The sequence below is a fragment of the Oryctolagus cuniculus genome, chromosome 9, assembly GCF_051225735.1.
Source record: "Oryctolagus cuniculus isolate XC-2025 breed Fujian yellow rabbit chromosome 9, ASM5122573v1, whole genome shotgun sequence".
NCBI classification, from domain to species: domain Eukaryota; kingdom Metazoa; phylum Chordata; class Mammalia; order Lagomorpha; family Leporidae; genus Oryctolagus; species Oryctolagus cuniculus.
Window position 1 is genome coordinate 92,110,230 of NC_142875.1, and position 16,099 is coordinate 92,126,328.

The window sequence follows — 16,099 nt, forward strand, 5'->3', positions numbered from 1 at the left end:
GAGCTGGACTGGAAGAGGAGCAACCGGGACAGAATCCGGCGCCCCAATCGGGACTAGAACCCGGGGTGCCGGAGCCACAGGCGGAGGATTAGCCAAGTAAGCTGTGGCACTGGCCTATTCTCCCATTTCTGTAAGAGGTAAACAAGCATACATGTACAAATTTGCTTACACTGTGTCTTAAAATGTTTTCTAAGGATGCAAAATAAACCCATCGTTTGTTGTCTGCGGGAAAAAAGTGGCTGTAAACGAAGCAAAGGGCATTTATCCCTTCACACACTTTGATTCACAATCATTCAGATTCTCTTTTCTCAATTTCTTTTTTTTTTTTGACAGGCAGAGTGGACAGTGAGAGAGAGAGACAGAGAGAAAGGTCTTCCTTTTGCCGTTGGTTTACCCTCCAGTGGCCGCCAAGGCCGGCGCGCTGTGGCTGGCGCACCGCGCTGATCCGATGGCAGGAGCCAGGTACTTATCCTGGTCTCCCATGGGGCGCAGGGCCCAAGCACTTGGGCCATCCTCCACTGTACTCCGTGGCCACAGCAGAGAGCTGGCCTGGAAGAGGGGCAACCGGGACAGAATCCGGCGCCCCGACCGGGACTAGAACCTGGTGTGCCGGCGCCGCAAGGCGGAGGATTAGCCTAGTGAGCCTCGGTGCCAGCAATTTCTTAATGCTATCAAAACCATTTCAAATAAAAGGTTTGGCATGACTTTTGTCCTTCCAGCTTAACCGTATGCTGCTGCTGCTGGGGCTGGCTCCTAGGCATGAGCTATGGCCCACCATGCGCACCTGGAACCCCTCAGGGAGGTGCGTTTTGTGTTCAGCTCACAGCAGAGAAGCTGGTCGTGGAGTGGCGTGGGATCTGGAGCCGTGTGTCTCCCCAGCAGCCCACTTCTCCCCAGCCCAGCCCTGTTGGGAAGCTCTGCTCCCTCCCCTCAGGGACACTGACTCCCCAGGGATGCTGCTCTGGCTGTCTGGGAAGCACCAGGACAACGTGGCGGGGGCTATGGCGTGCTGAGAAAATCAAGAACTTAGCAACATCAAGAAAACGTGACACCACCTAACGGATTTGGATTCAAAATTTTAATAATAAATTGTGCCAGTAGAAGCTTTTCAAAGGCAATGATATATCAATAAATAATAGTTAAATTGAGTTCCTGAGAAAGAACCTACCACATGAAAGTATGTCAGAGCGCTGTAAATAACAACATGGCATTATGTAAAATAGCGAAAATACTGACAGTCAGGATACAAGCGCAGCAGACTTCGGAATATGCCATTCATACAAATGTAAACCAGTACACAGGGTTTTTTTTTTAGTTTAGTTTTTGATAAACTTATAAGTGTTGTTTTCTAGATACATACTAAGTAATGGATACATTATACTAAGAATTTCAAGGAAAAATATGTGGAATAATAATATAATGAAAAATATGATGCATCAGATTTTTTAAAAAGCAAAAGAGAATTTAAATTTTTACTCAAATATAAATCACTTTAAATAGGCACCATACTAATTTGAAATAAGGAATATTTTGTGTGTTTACCTATGTAGTTATATATACATCTATACGTCTAAGAAAATATGTATGGCTTATTTTTTCATCCCACTGTCACTAAGAATCTTTGCTTGTTTAAAAAGGTTAGAAAAATGTATTGTTTACACCAAGTTATGATTCAACACTTCAAAGCACACTAGAACACCATGTGAAAGAACCGTCAGATTATTCAATTTCATTATGGTAACGTCTCAGCTGTTACGACAGCGGGAAGAAGCATTCAAGAGGTTAAGTAGCAGGGTTGGAGTTACTGAATTCCACATACCAGCTACACCAAGAACCAAAGAGCATACTGCCTAGAGAAACAGACACGGGTCCACCAGTAACTTCAAATTTTTGGCATAGCTACGTTAATCCCTTTTGATGTGTATAAGTTTAGTATATGACAAATGTTTCACTTTACCCCCCAAAGAATCCAATCATACCCAAGACACACACACACACAAATCACTTTTCAGTTACACATCTGCATGTCTGTAACAAAACAATAAGGGATACAATCATAGCGCGGAAGTCACTCACACGATACGTTATCAGCACACTGTCTAGAATACCTCATTTATAAACACTCGGTAAAAACATATTCACAGGACCTGCTGTGAATGGCAAGATACGGTGATTTTATAATAGAAAAACCCTGCTCATGCAGTACTGTCCCCAGCAGACGGCTGAAATCACACCACATCATCACCTTGCTCACTTCCTATTACACTATAATACGCAAAAAGCCAAAAAAAAAAAAAAAAAAAAAGCAGCTTTTAACATTATATATCACGATTTTGAAATGTGGGAAAAAATACAAACAAAAACCATTGTGTGGATAAAACTGTCTCCATGACATCTGGGAAGAGTGTTGTCTTGTTAACTTTTTTACATTATTGCACAGACATTTCTTCTCACATGTTTTTCAGTTTTCATGTCTTTTCTTAAATGTGAATAAGTGCTACGGATAAAATACAAATGTAGAAAATAACAGCAGCATGATTTGTCAAAGTTAATCCCTATAATTTAGTAAGAAAAAATGGATATAAACAAAATAAGTGCTCTTTCTAAACTGTACTAAATGTTTAAAAATATTGTTTTGATGCAGTGTAGGTCCTCAAAAGCCAACTCAAAGTCACGTCGACCCACCCTGCCTGTCAAGCAGGACCGAGAGGCAGCTCGGCTGGACGTGGAGTCCCTTCAGCTTCCGCGTGGGGCGGTCACGGTGAAGAACAGTCTCGAGAGAAGTAGCCCACCTGGGCTGCTCCCCCCAGTGGCGGAGCGCCCTGCGGGCCCCGGTGCACGGCTACACATAGACCGGCTGGCAGCCCTCGGTCGGATCCACCAGATCGGAGTTTTCCAAATCTGAGTTCTCAGACTGCGAAGCTTCTGCTCCTGAGGGCTTGGGGCACCTAAAGGGGTAGCCATTGTCATCAAAGAACCTCCGGAAAGTGAACTCATAGAAGGCGTGCTCTGGGTGCTTGTTGCCGGGGGAGGCGAGCGTGTCCCAGGCCTTGGCACTCCCTTCGCTGGCCTCGTTCCACGGGCTTTCTTCATCTACGGGGTCAAAATTTGAGGTGTCCATGGGGTGGCTGATGGTGGGCACGTAGGGGGCCGGCTGCTTCCGGATGTCGCTGGAGAAGTCAATGGCGCTGAAGAAGGGGTGGGCCTTCAGGTCATCGGCCCCGTCCCTCCCCAGCCGGCAGTCTGCCGAGCAGCACAGCTTGGTGATGAGGTCCCTGGCCTCGGGGCTCAGCTTGACCTGGGCGGGAATGTGGAGCGTGTTCTCCCAGTTGATCACCTGGAGAGAGGGCAGAACACAAGTCAGCTTCCCGTCCCATGTCAGCGCCAGGCGGCCAGGGCTGCCACGCCACAGCCTGGGATGACCTGACGGCTTGCACCTCAGTGTACGAGGCAGTTCGAACAGACACAGAGGCAGCAGCTGACAACGGAGTGGACATCTTTTTAGAAGATTTTATTTATTTGAAAGGCAGAGTGACAGGGAGAGGAGAGAGATCATCTATCCTCTGGTTCACTCCCAAATGCCTGTGCCAGCTGAGGCTGGGCCAGGCAGAAGTCAGGAGAAGCAAGGAACTCCATCCAGGTCTCCCATCCAGGTGGCAGGGCCATCATCTGTTGCCTCTCAGGTGCATCAGCAGGAAGCTGGATCAGAAGCGGAGTAACTGTGATGCAAACCAGGCACTTTGATGTGGGATGTGGGCAGAAGCCCCTGGGCCACAATACCTGCCCCTGGTGGGGTTTTATTTAGTAGGTCCCTCCCAGTCAGCATCAAGGGACCACGCAACCAAACACACACTAAAGGATGCTCTACTGCTTAGCAACACAATTCTGTCTTCCAGAAAAATGAAGAGACTGATCCTCTGCGAGTCATTTCTTTAGCTATGGCAATGGGTTTCTGTTGAACCACTGTGACACACGTTCAATATTTATTATGGCCAAAAGATGGCCAACTGGGGTTTTGTTTTAAAAAAAAGTAACCTAATAGAGGAAAGCTGACTGAGGGTCTGATGGTTATTGCCCTGGTTCATGTTCGTGATGCCCATCTGCATAAACCAGCCATCTGGCTGCTTGGTGAATTCATTCATCACAGATGTGTCCACTATGATGAAAAAAAACAAGAGTCTTGATTGCCTATTCTTAGAATCAGGGTGAAACAAGGCCAGTGTAACTCAATTCTAGTTGGGGTGTTGGGACAGCAGGTAAGGCCTGGAAGTAGCTGGGTAGGTGGGTGGGAGGACTGGTTTGAACCTAGGTAGTTGTTTTAATAGAGCTAAAACTACAAGACTCAGAGGAAATCATAAAGGTAAATGCTGCCTGGTAACTGATCTGGGAATGACTTCTTAGATGACACCAAAAACAACAGACAATAAGAAAATATTCAAAGCTTTTGTTCATCAAAGAACATTATCAACCAGTGGAAAAGGTAACCAACCAATGGAACAAGAGCATATATGTACAAAACATATATTAGAATCATTCAGAATATATAAAGAACACCTACAATTCCATAACAAAAAAATTCAACCTGATTAAAAAAGGGCAATGGACTTGAATAGCTATTCCTCCAAAGGAGATACACAAATGGCCAGTACATGAAAACACTCAATACTATTAATTGTTAGGTAAATATAAATGAAAATCACACTATGATACTACCTCACTCACTTAGGACGGCTAAAAAGAAAAAAAAAACCAGGAAAATAATAAAAATTATCAAGGATAATAATAACTTTTGTTATCAAGGATACGGGTAAGGCGCAGCTCTGGCCGTTGCAGCCAATGGGGGAGTGAACCAGTGGATGGAAGACCTCTCTCTCTCTGCCTCTCCTCTTTCTGTGTAACTCTTTCAAATAAAAAATAAAATAAATCTTTAAAAAAAGGATATGGGTAAATTGGAACTCATGTGTACTGCAGGTGCACTATAAACTTGGTTTCTCAAAAAGCAAAATATAGAACAACCATATGCTTTAAGGTATATCTGGGGATATATCCAAAGGAAGTGAAAGCAAAGGAAGTGAAAACAGGAGCACAACAGCCACGAGGTGGAAACAACCTTGATGTCTAATGATGGATGAATGGATAAACAACCACGTTCTAAACACACAGTGGACCAAAATTCAGCCTTGAAAAGCAAGTTCTGATACGTGCCACACAACACAGATGAGACTTGAAGTGAAACGAGCCGTCACAAAAGGACAAATACTGTATGACTCCACTTAAAGGAGGTACCTAAAATTGTCAAATGCATAGACAGAAAGTAGAATGGAGGTTCCATGAGGCTGGGGGAGGGAGAGGAAGTTACTAAATGGGTATAGAGTCTCTGGGATGATGACAACACTTAGAAAATAGTGGTGATCGCAGCACTACATGTGAATGTTCAAAAATGGCTAAAATGGTAATTTTATGATAGATATGTGTATTTTACCACAATAAAAAAATCTGGGTTATTATCATGCAGGCAAATTAGTGAGTGGTTCAGAAATTCAATTAGGATGTTGATAATATTTATTTCCAATTTTATTGCTTCTAGATGAAACAGCCTTAATTGAGGATTTTTCTAATTAAAAGGTTATTAATTTTAGGTTCTACTATGGACTTCAGGGATATGAAAACTTCCTAGAATTGTGTGTCCATGGGTAAATCCACTGCAGGCTGCAGACTCTCAAATAATTGTTCATTATAGACAGGAATGGCTCTAATTGTAAAACTAGTCAGTAACGCTGCCTCACACGACTATGCGGAACACACACATCCACTCTGCCTCCACAGCTGAAAATCCACCAACAGCGATGCTGATTCCAGACAAGGGGAGTTCTGCTTGCTCTTTGCCGGGCAGGTAAAGAGCTCAGCTCCAACTTTGTGACTTTCCTTAAGTCAACAAAATTTACAAACGCTGATATTACTGTAAAAAATTCCATGGTCCGCACCGGCATTCCCGCCCTACCCAGGACGAGAGGCCGGCTGGGGGCTCTCGCGCCCCAACTCACCTTCAGCTGGGTTTCCGTGGGCGTGGGCGCCAGGAAGGGCGGCTGCCCCACCAGCATCTCGAAGAGAATCACGCCGACGCTCCACCAGTCACACAGCTGCGTGTACCCTGCAAGACAGAGTCGGCTCAACAGGGGCCCAGGCTGGGCGGGGGGGGGGGGGTCCTCCCTGCGCATGCGTTTCCTGTCCAGCCCGGAGCACTCTGAGGCAGCCCGGGGCCCAGCCCTGTGCCGAGGCTCCCGCAGCCTGCCAGGAAGGGCTCACGGCCACGTCTATTCTCCACCTTTACTGATGGACTTGCCCAAAGAAAAGATCACTGCTGTCGGGGCTCTTTAAGTTCTTCCAGACCACGCCAACAGAAGCGAGTTACCGTAACAGAACCTGGAAAATGTAGGGTTGAGACCCACGAGTAGTCCAAGAGGCTTCCGTGTGGAATACGGAGACCAGGAAGAGGAAAGGGGCACCCCGGGGGTGCTAGGCCTGCCTCACACGCCCTGCTGAGGGTCACGACCAGGAGGCTATGGGGCAGGTTCACCCATCTTTGATTTTCGCCCACTTTTCCCTCAGAGACCCATGTCACAGTGAAGCCAGGCTCTTCCTGCTGTGACCCAATGCTTGCTAAGTGTGCTGGGGACACAGGGGGTCACTCCCTGGTGTGTGTGCGGTGACGGCTGGCAGCGCTTGCCAGTGGGGGCCCTTTAGAACCCCTGCTCCCCCTCCACCCCCTCTCTTCCTGCCTGGCTGGGCACGGGAGGCTGCAGAGCTGCGATCACTAGCTGCTCTGCCCGCTGCACCAGGAGTGGCACCCACAGCTTCTCCAGGCACTTCCTGCTAGTACCTGTGAGCCTGGGGCCGAGTGGCTCAGGAGCTCCCCTTGCCTTACCACAGCTCGCAGAGACAACTGGGACTTGAACAGGTCTGGCTGCCTCCTGGGACGTCTAACAACACAGGTTTGAATGAGAAGCCGCCTATCTCTGGATTTGTTAACTCTGAGCGGGGGCCCCAGTCACTGTCATACGGGCCACACAGGGTCACGGAAGCACTGCCCTTGTTCCGAGCCAGACGTCCTATTTGATAGCGGGGGTCATCTGCTTGGCATATGGATTCTGCTGGGCCCTCGTCATGTTGTGTCCACTGCTGTCGCATAGATTCTATTCTCTGCGGGCAGAGCGGAGCGGAACAAGTGGAGGAAAGCGCTCTCCATAGCCTGGCTTCTCAACACCCTGCTGGGTGGTACAGCTCGCCCCAGCCAGCAAGGCCAGCAGCGCTCTGCTCCGCCAGCGCCTGCAGATACTCAGGCAAGGCTGAGTCACGGTGCTGCGGCCCTTGGAAACTGGCTGCCATCCTCTGCCTCTGCACAAACCAATTCTAGGGGCCCCCCTCAGAGGTCCCGGTGCAAAGCCTCCCATTGCCGGCCACCGGACTCGGGCCCAAGGGATGAGTCTTCCCTCACCCCGGCAAGCGAAGGCACTTCCCCAACGGAGGGGGTGCGTGGAGGCCCAGACGTTAGGGAGAGCGAGTACCTCCCGGGCTTCTGTGGGGACACATGACAGGCAGGCTATTTTGTGCTCTGGGAAGCCAGCGCTGGGGACGCCTGCGGAGGTCGGTGCGCCCCGAGTTGGGCAGCTGGCCGTGGGGTGCTCGAGGCGAGGGGTTGCTGGCCCATACCTTTGCGGAGGAGCACCTCTGGCGCGATGTAATTTGGAGTCCCGACCAGAGAGTGTGCCAGACACCGCTGGTGCTGCTTGCGCGCCCGCTGCTCCAGCGTCTTCAGCCTGTCCCCACACCGACAGTTAGACACATCGTCCCAAAGGTCGCTGGGCTCCATGCTGTCCTGTCGGATGTGGTTCCCTTCAGCCCGGAACCGGGGGTGGTGAAAAGGAGGAAGGAAAACCAAAGTGAATCTTCGCTGGTCAGCAATGCAACGAACCCACAGCTTAGAGTAGCAAATCAATTCCAATCCCCCGCTGCTGACGGGTTAGGACCGAGACTCGCGCGTGACTGGCCGCAGGGGCAGCGCCTGTGTCAGACTCTGAGGCCCACTCGGCAGGCGCCAGCTTGGACCAGGACAGAGCCGGGTGCTCTGGCAGTGCAGGAAAGGGCGCGCTATGCCGAGCAGGCGCGGGGCACCGTGAGGGCTACATTCTTGATGCTTCCTGGGCCTAGATCACAAGGCCCTGTCCAACAAGCCATGCTTTCAAATGAGCAAGAACGAATCTGCAGCGGGTTTTTAAAAAATGCACGACATTCTCCAAGGCCAGAAGATGGAGATGGTGCAGGGCGAGTTTTGAGTTAAAGGTTAAGTCTGTTAAAAATTAAGTCTGAGTTAGGGTATTAAAATAACTATTTCAAGAATCCCTGCCATAAATAAGATAACAACCAGCTGGGTTTTTGCTGTTGTTGTTATCTTTTCAAATAGCAGGAGTCTAAGGAATGGGGTGAAATATACATTAGATTCAGGTTAGTTGTGACAGAGGACCCCTTTTGGAGGGGTTATGAGAATTCTTCACAAAGGCCCTGTGACATTCCAAGATCTAAAATGTAGCAAAAGTGAAACCCACTACCTTAAGGAAAGACACCTAACACACATCACACTATTTCTTTAGGGAGAAAAGGATGTCACTGCAGACTATAAAATAGAGTGACAGACAATTCCAAAATGATCAGGGGCCACCCCCACGCAAACAGGGGTCTGGGTGTGGACAGTGGAGGTGGCATGCCCAAGACAATACCTTTCTGGTAGTATTTGGAATTGTGAGTCCACCTGAACCCAGTGCAGAGGCCGAAATCTGTCAGTTTGATGTGACCATCCAGATCTATCAGAATGTTGTCAGGCTTGATGTCCCGGTGGATAAAGCCCATCTTGTGGACGCTCTCGATGGCCAACGTCAACTCTGCGATGTAGAACCGGGCCAGGTGCTCGGGGAAGACCTCCATGCGGATCAGCAGGCTCATCATGTCCCCGCCAGGGATGTAGTCCATCACAAAGTACAGGCTGTCTTTGTCTTGGAAGGAGTAGTAGAGTTTCACCACCCACTCGTTGTCGGCCTCAGCCAGGATGTCCCTCTCGGCCTTGACATGGGCCACCTGGTTCCGGTTCAGCACATCCTTCTTCCTCAGGGTCTTCATGGCGTACAGAGCGTGAGTGTCCACCTTACAAGCAAGGCACACTTCTCCAAAGGCACCGATGCCCAGGGTTTTGATTTTCACAAACATGGACTTGTCCATCTTGGCCCTCTTGAGCCTGTTGTAATTGGACTCCTTCTGGTAGAGGATCTTCCTCATCTGCTCCTGCTCAGCTTCGCACAGTCCAGCCTGTGTTGAAGGAAAGGGAGGAGGAGCCATGTTACAGGGGGTCCCAGCACAGCAAGCCACAGCAGGGGGTGGGCTGGGGGCTCCCCAGAACCGAGAGGGCTCTAACTTAATTCACACAAAACACCTTAGAATGGGCCTTATACACTACAAGCAAGATAATATTTGGCCTTCTCCTTTATAGCCACAGCCAGCCACAAATCTGGAATCCAAGGTAAGAAAAGAATAGTTCTTTCTCTGGGTGAGTTTAAGCTCCAGAAAGGAGGGGTGCTTCCATTAGGATGGGACCACAACATCCCTGAAACTCCAAGAGCAATCTAATATTTTAATAGCCCAGGGAAAAATGAGATGGCAGGAAAGAAAAGGTCAGTGAATGCTAGACAGCAGGAAGTAAGAGCACAGATTCGATTTTCAGAATTACTGGCCCTGTGTGACTTTAAAGTTAGTGTTCCATTTTAATTTGAATAATTTATTAATAATTAACCTTCTGTAGCACTCTAGTGCCAAACATTATTAGCTACTTAGGGCATACATGAATCACTACTAGATATATTTTTCCTTAAATTTATAAAAAACCCAAACCTTGTTTCTATTTTTCAAAGTGTTGTGTTACTATGCAAATTTTGATGGTTTCTTTTTTTAAAGGTTTATTCATTTATTTAAAAGGCAGAGCCAGAGGGACAACGTCTTCCATCTGCGGGTTCACTCCCCAAATGGCCGCAAGGGCCGGAGCTGAGCCAATCAGAAGCCACAAGGAGGAGTTTCTTCCTGGTCTCCATGAGGGTGCGCACTTGGGCCATCTTCCCCTACTTTCCCAGGCCATCGCAGAGCACTGGATCGGAAGTGGAGAAGCTGGGATTCAAACCTAATCCCACATGGGATGCCAGCACTGCAGAAGGAGGCTCTTCCCACTACCCCACAGCACCGGGCTCCTTGCTGAGTTTTTTAAAGAATAAGGACACACATGATAACCCTATTACGCACAGCCATCCCTCAGGAGAAAGGGGGTGGGAGAGGGAAGTAGCAACATCTGTGACTTCTCTAACACACCTGTGAGAAGGGTTAGTCTAAAGTGGGAGCAGAAAAGGGACCCTGCTGTTACCAACTGAGGGGCGCACGTGGGGCAAACAGACAGAAGAAGCGGGGAATTACTTTGGCCATCTCTTGCTCCAGCTGCATCCTCCGGTTCACCTTCTGCTGGTAGGTTTTTATGACATTCTCCACGTGCTGCTCCATGAAGAACTTAAAGGCATAAGGTGAGTAGCTTTTGATGCGCGACTCTCGCTTCTCCTCGTCTTTGCTGTTTTTGCGGACAGGGACGGGGGAAGTCTGGATCTGCTTTTTGTCCTTCCCGCATTTGTCCCCCTTTGCGCCCTTGTGGCTCTTGTCTGCCCTGTCGGCTGGCTCGGCGGCTGTGCCCCCTCGGAGGCTCTGCTCCACACCCGCACACAGGCCATCCAGGTCGTACTGCTCCGACTTGCTGGGCAGCAGCAGGTGCTTCGGGTAGGGTGGGGGCGGGCACCTGCGGTCGGGACTGCCCAACTCCAGATCCAGCGGGTAGGGGCTGCCGAGGGCCAGGGCGTGCTCGTCCTTAGCGTCCAGCCCCTCTGCGGTCGGGGCGGGCGCGGGCACCCAGGCCGGGTGGGACGGCCCCACCGCCGTCTGCGGTTCGGGCCTCAGCACCCGCACACTCTTCACAGGGTGCAGGATGTGCGCCGCCGTGACGGCCGTGACGGTGTTGGGAGCAGGCAGGGAGGGCTCGGCCTGGACGGGAGCGCTGGCCCGCGGCTGCTGGCTGTTGAAGGAGTTGGTCCTGCTGGGCGCGCGGCCGTCGGGCCGAAAGCTCGCGTGCGGCCGTGGCGCGTCCAGACCAGGCTTCTGCAGGGAGTCGCGGCGGGCCAGGGAGGTGGCCGGCCAAGCCTGCACAGGGGCGCCGCCCAGCTCGTACAGGTCTGCGTTGAGGCTGTTTCTGGAGGGGGCAAGCAGGCTCTGCGGGGGGCTGTCGCCTGCGAACATCTGGCCCCTGGCGCTCATCACGTGCAGCTGGTGGGCCGCGGGGCTGGCCTGCTTGTGGTGCGGGTGTGGGGCGTAGAGCGCGGCGCCTGGGGCTGGAAAAGCGAGGCCGGCGCCCGGCGGGCCCCCCTGGCCCTTGGCAGTCAGGCCCGGGTAGACCGCAGCCTCGGGCGACGCCTTGCTCTGGAAGGAGGGGCTGCGCTTCACGCCGTAGGCCAGCGGCTCCCCGGGCACCAGCAAGTGCGCGCGGCCATAGTGCGCGCCGGGCAGCGGCAGCGTGGGTCCCGCAGCGCCGGGGCCCGAGAAGTGCGGCCCCGCCGCCTCCACGCCCGCTGCTGCGTAGCCTTTGGGAGGGTGCGGGGGCCCCGGCACGCCGTGGGGCGCTGCCCCGGGGAAGAGGAAGTCCACGTAGGGCCGCGGCACCTCATCCAGCGTCGCGGGGCCCTCATAGGCCGCGCCGCCCAGCGGATGGTAGGGTGGGAACGCGTCACCTGTGCCTTCGAAGCTGGGCCTCCGCGTCACCGTCACCGGGGTAGGCACCAGGCCCTTTCCTGCAGGAGATGGAAAGACGGAATCAGTGGGCCCCAGCGCTCTGGGTCCCTACCTGGCAATGCCTCAGGGGGCCGAGAGCCTCACAGGGCCTTCATCCCAGGGGCTGCGTTGTGGACCAGTGGCCGCAAAAGTGGCCCAGTGCAGGGTTGGGCTGGAGTCCAGAGGGCACCGGGAAGGGGCAAGGCAGTCCGAGGGCAGTGTCCCAGTCCTGGGGCGGGGCAGGGCGGGGACGCTCGGACCAGCGGCCTCTTTGCCTTGCTGAATTGAGCTGGGGCTGCTGGGTTTACTGCCACATAGTTCAAATGCCCACTTTTCTTTTTCCTATTTTTGAAATTGAAGCTGTTCTGCCACCTCCTTTATTAAAACTATGAAGCGCCCATAAAATCTCTACAAATAACCAGATGGGTTTCAGCTGCGACTTGCTTAATCCTGACCTCCCTGCTGTGCAAATCTCTCATTTGACACAGACACGGGGACGGAAGGGCAGAAGCTGCTCCCCTCTGTGCCAGCCCTGCTCTACCCTGCTTGCTTCTGCAAAGACCTGTGCTGGGTTGTGGGGAGACCCCTCCCGGGGGGAACAACAGGCAGAGCCAAGGCCCAGCCAGCGGACATGGCGGGGCACAGGCAAAGCGGAGCTGATCTGGCCTGCAGGGAGATGGGCAGGGGAGGACGCCCATCCCCCCAGACCCAACTGTAAGGATCACACACAGATGCCAGCCAGGGACTGGGTAAGGAAACTCCTGGTCTCCAGAGAACAGAAATGGTGTCCTCGTCACAGTGAGACACAGCCTTCAAGGCATGTGACACCTCCCACCACACCAAGTGTTCATTCCCATGACTCTTTTATCACACCCCAGGGACCGCAGGTGCCCCTGGGCCTCCTGAGGGCCTCTGAAGGGAAACCCAGCACTCGGACAAGGCCCACTATCCTGCAGCACTTGCCATTTGGCACCTGTTCTCAGGGGCTCCAGTGTGAAAAAAGGTGTGCTTTCAAATTAATGAACTAAACCCCCCCCCTTTTTTTTTTGACAGAGTGGACAGTGAGAGAGAGACAGAGAGAAAGGTCTTCCTTTGCCGTTGGTTCACCCTGCTGTGGCTGGCGCACTGCGCCAATCCGAAGCCAGGAGCCAGGTGCTTCTCCTGGTCTCCCATGGGGTGCAGGGCCCAAGGACCTGGGCCATCCTCCACTGAACTCCCTGGCCACAGCAGAAAGCTGGACTGGAAAAGGAACAACCAGGACAGAATCTGGTGCCCCGACCGGGACTAGACCCCGGGGTGCTGGCACCGCAGGCGGAGGATTAGCCTAGTGAGCCGTGGCGCCGGCCTAAACCTCTCTTTTCCAAGACTCTTCCACAGGCCCACAAGAAAGTAAAAGAACATTTTTATTCTTAGGTTGCTGTATTTTTAGATCTTTCAGGGAAAAAAACAAATTCCCCAGGGAAGAAGTACTTCAGGTACTTCAGATGAGGTGGGGTGGGGTGGGGTGGCCACCGGAGATCTGCTGCCTCTACCGGGGCATGGCCGGCTCAGCTCACCCACTACCGGAAGGAGGCGACTGGCCAACAGATGGCACTGACCAGGCCCAGCTGCACTTCTTTTGTGCTCCTGAGTCCCAAATCCTCCTCACCCCCTACACTGAGGTCTGGGCTCACCTGGGGAGGTCTGCTTAATCACTCGCACTATCTGCTCGTTCCTCGGGTCCAGGTAGCCCATCTTACTGATGTACTCCAGGGCGGCTTCTATACTCCTGCTGCCGGTCTGCTTGAGCGCTCTGCCCGCCATCTCCTGGAAGAGAAGCGCGGAGACGTGAGTGCACGCCATCGTCACTGCAGCACACAGCCACCGGTGGCTCCCATCCCCCACTCGGCCCGAGTGCCTGCCATCGTCACTGCAACACACAGCCACCGGCGGCTCCCATCCCTCACTCTGGCTCAAACCACACTTTGCCCTCCTCGGAGAGGTGCTGCAGACAACCCTCAGAGCAAGTAAGGGGGCTACAGGACCTGCACTCTGCAGGAGACTGATGACAGAAGCCCAGCACACACCGCGCCACAGACTGGTTAGCCTGGGAAAAGAACATGTAGGAATTCTGATGGTGGATCTGAAAGAACCTTAAGTCGGCTTCTCCTTAGTAAACTTGTGGGGTTGGACTGGAGAATCCAGGATGAAACCAAAATGCACAAAGCTGAATGGAAAAGACAACTGCAGGAGTCAAGGAAAACTGACTCCCATGCTGACCCCTGGGACCCAGTGACCTGCCCTGGAAGGAAGGCGTGGCTGCCAAACAGTCTCTGGTAAAATGCTGATTGACTGCCTGGTGTCTGCAAAGCCCCGTGCTGGCTACAGCAGTAGAGGATCTGCCCTTAGAGAACTGACCACTGAGAGGAAGGCAGGCTGCCCACAGCCCTCTTGAAACCGCTGGTGGGAGGAACGCAAGGCAGAGACTGAGGCAGGTAAGGTGGATGAGGTCAGGAGGCAGCTTTGACCCACCCGAGTGAAGCGGTGGTGGCATGGCTGGCCCTCCCAGGACAGACAGGCTGTGGCAGGATGAGAGTCCCAGCAGAGAAAAGGCATCCTCGGTAGAGGAGTTGTTGGGACAGAGGCCCGGCGTGCTGGAAAGACAGCAGCAGCACCTGGGGGCGAGGTGACATGGGGAGGGGACCCACAGACCAGGGCCAGGCTGACTGGAGAGGTTTGCTTGTTTGCAGGCAGTCACAGGGCAGCCACTTTACCTGGGGGCAGCTGCAGGGTGCAAAGCTTGAGGTACTCTCAGATGTGGGCCATGAAGCAGACAAAAGGGGATGGGAGAGACCTGGCAGCTCATCCCCTGGCAGGGCATGAGATGGGCAAGGGGCAGCAGCAGGGGTGACAGCCATGAGAGCTGTGACCCAGCAGGAACAGAGAACCCTGCTGGAGACTGGCTCCAGACAAGGACAAGGAGGAAGCAGGCAGAGGCAGCAAAAGAAGGCTCCAAAGGTTCCAAAGAAGGGGAGCTGCGCACTTCACAGGTCAAAAGGAAAGGTGAGAGTACTGAAAATATGGGAATATGGGAGGGGCAGTGCCACTCAGAAGAGAAGGAAGGAGTGGGAATGCAGAAGGGGCGGGGGAGCCATACAGGCCTGTTCTGTGGCCTGCCATCTGGCAGGGAGCAGAGAGCCACCTGTGGAGAGCACCATCCACCCAGCCCTGGACAGGCATCCTGGCTAGTGACTTTGATCTCATTCAGCTGCCTGTGTCTGCCTGCTCCCCTGGGGAAGGAAAGCACGGCAGGGCCTGAAACCCCACCTTGCAAAGCACCAAAACACACAAAGTGCTATTATCCATATGCTTGTCTAATACTGAACCAGGCGTTTCAGTCCTGGCTGTATGCCAGCCGAGGGGCAGGACAAAACACATCGGCTCTGCCTGGCTATAATGTGGGAGGCTGCAAGACAGTGGGCCAAGAGTAGGGCCGGGGTCAGAGCCTGGGGAAGAGGTGTTGCCACCATAGCAGATGCAACCAAGTGGAGGAACACAAGTGACAACTTATGAAGCAGACTGGGAGGTGAGAATAAGAACAGAGTGAGCTTGAAAGCAGAGCTTGGAGCCACGGAACGGGCAAGTGTGTATGACCTGCAAGAGTGGAGGAGGTAGCAGAGGTTCAGAAGTGAGGCCCCTCCCTGCCTCACCTGGAGCCAGGAGATAACACTTCACCTCCCTACTTCACAGCCCTGCTATGCGATGAGGTCACGTCTGGGAAGGCTCCTAGCAGCTTGGAAGAGACCCGATAGAAGTCCACATCTTACTTATTAGTAGGCTCTGCCTGGAACTTTTGGCCCCTACAAGAACATGTGCCAATCAGAGTCTACCCCTAACCACAAGCCTTTCCATCAGCACTAACTGTCCAATTGCTTTGTCTGAAATGTGGCCCCCGACTGCGTCTACTTCTGGGTGAGTCACCATTATCTCAGCGCCTGCCAACAGTTAGCACGGACGATGTCACAGGGGCTCATGTGGTGACAGAGCACCTGCTACTTCAAGCTTTGTGTGCTGACGGTGCTTCAAATCCAGCTGCTTTCAGGAGACTACATGAGGAAGACTACAGGGGAAGCCTCGTGTTCACTGGCATGTATACCTGAGCCGTACTCATGAGCCAACTTGTTTGTAAAGAAAACCTTCAAATAAGCCGGGTTGGTCGAGG

At 52.5% G+C, this 16,099-nt stretch overlaps 1 protein-coding gene across 2 annotated transcripts in view; it reads right to left on the reverse strand.

Annotated features, from left to right (window-relative positions):
• Window positions 1–1,063: 1,063 nt before the first annotated feature.
• The window catches only part of LATS2 (large tumor suppressor kinase 2), a 77,062-nt gene continuing 62,026 nt past the window's right edge, over window positions 1,064–16,099 (reverse strand). Inside the window, exons 3-8 of one of the 2 annotated variants that reach the window (XM_002712803.6) lie at window positions 13,572–13,704; window positions 10,507–11,918; window positions 8,775–9,357; window positions 7,711–7,893; window positions 6,045–6,151; window positions 1,064–3,337 (exon numbers count right to left, since the gene is read on the reverse strand). In XM_002712803.6, the coding sequence (XP_002712849.4) occupies window positions 2,843–3,337; window positions 6,045–6,151; window positions 7,711–7,893; window positions 8,775–9,357; window positions 10,507–11,918; window positions 13,572–13,704 (2,913 nt within the window). In that variant the 3' untranslated portion in view covers window positions 1,064–2,842. Of the gene's footprint in view, window positions 3,338–6,044; window positions 6,152–7,025; window positions 7,201–7,710; window positions 7,894–8,774; window positions 9,358–10,506; window positions 11,919–13,571; window positions 13,705–16,099 lie in introns of those variants that run through there. The other variant, XM_008259923.5, reaches the window with a different exon arrangement.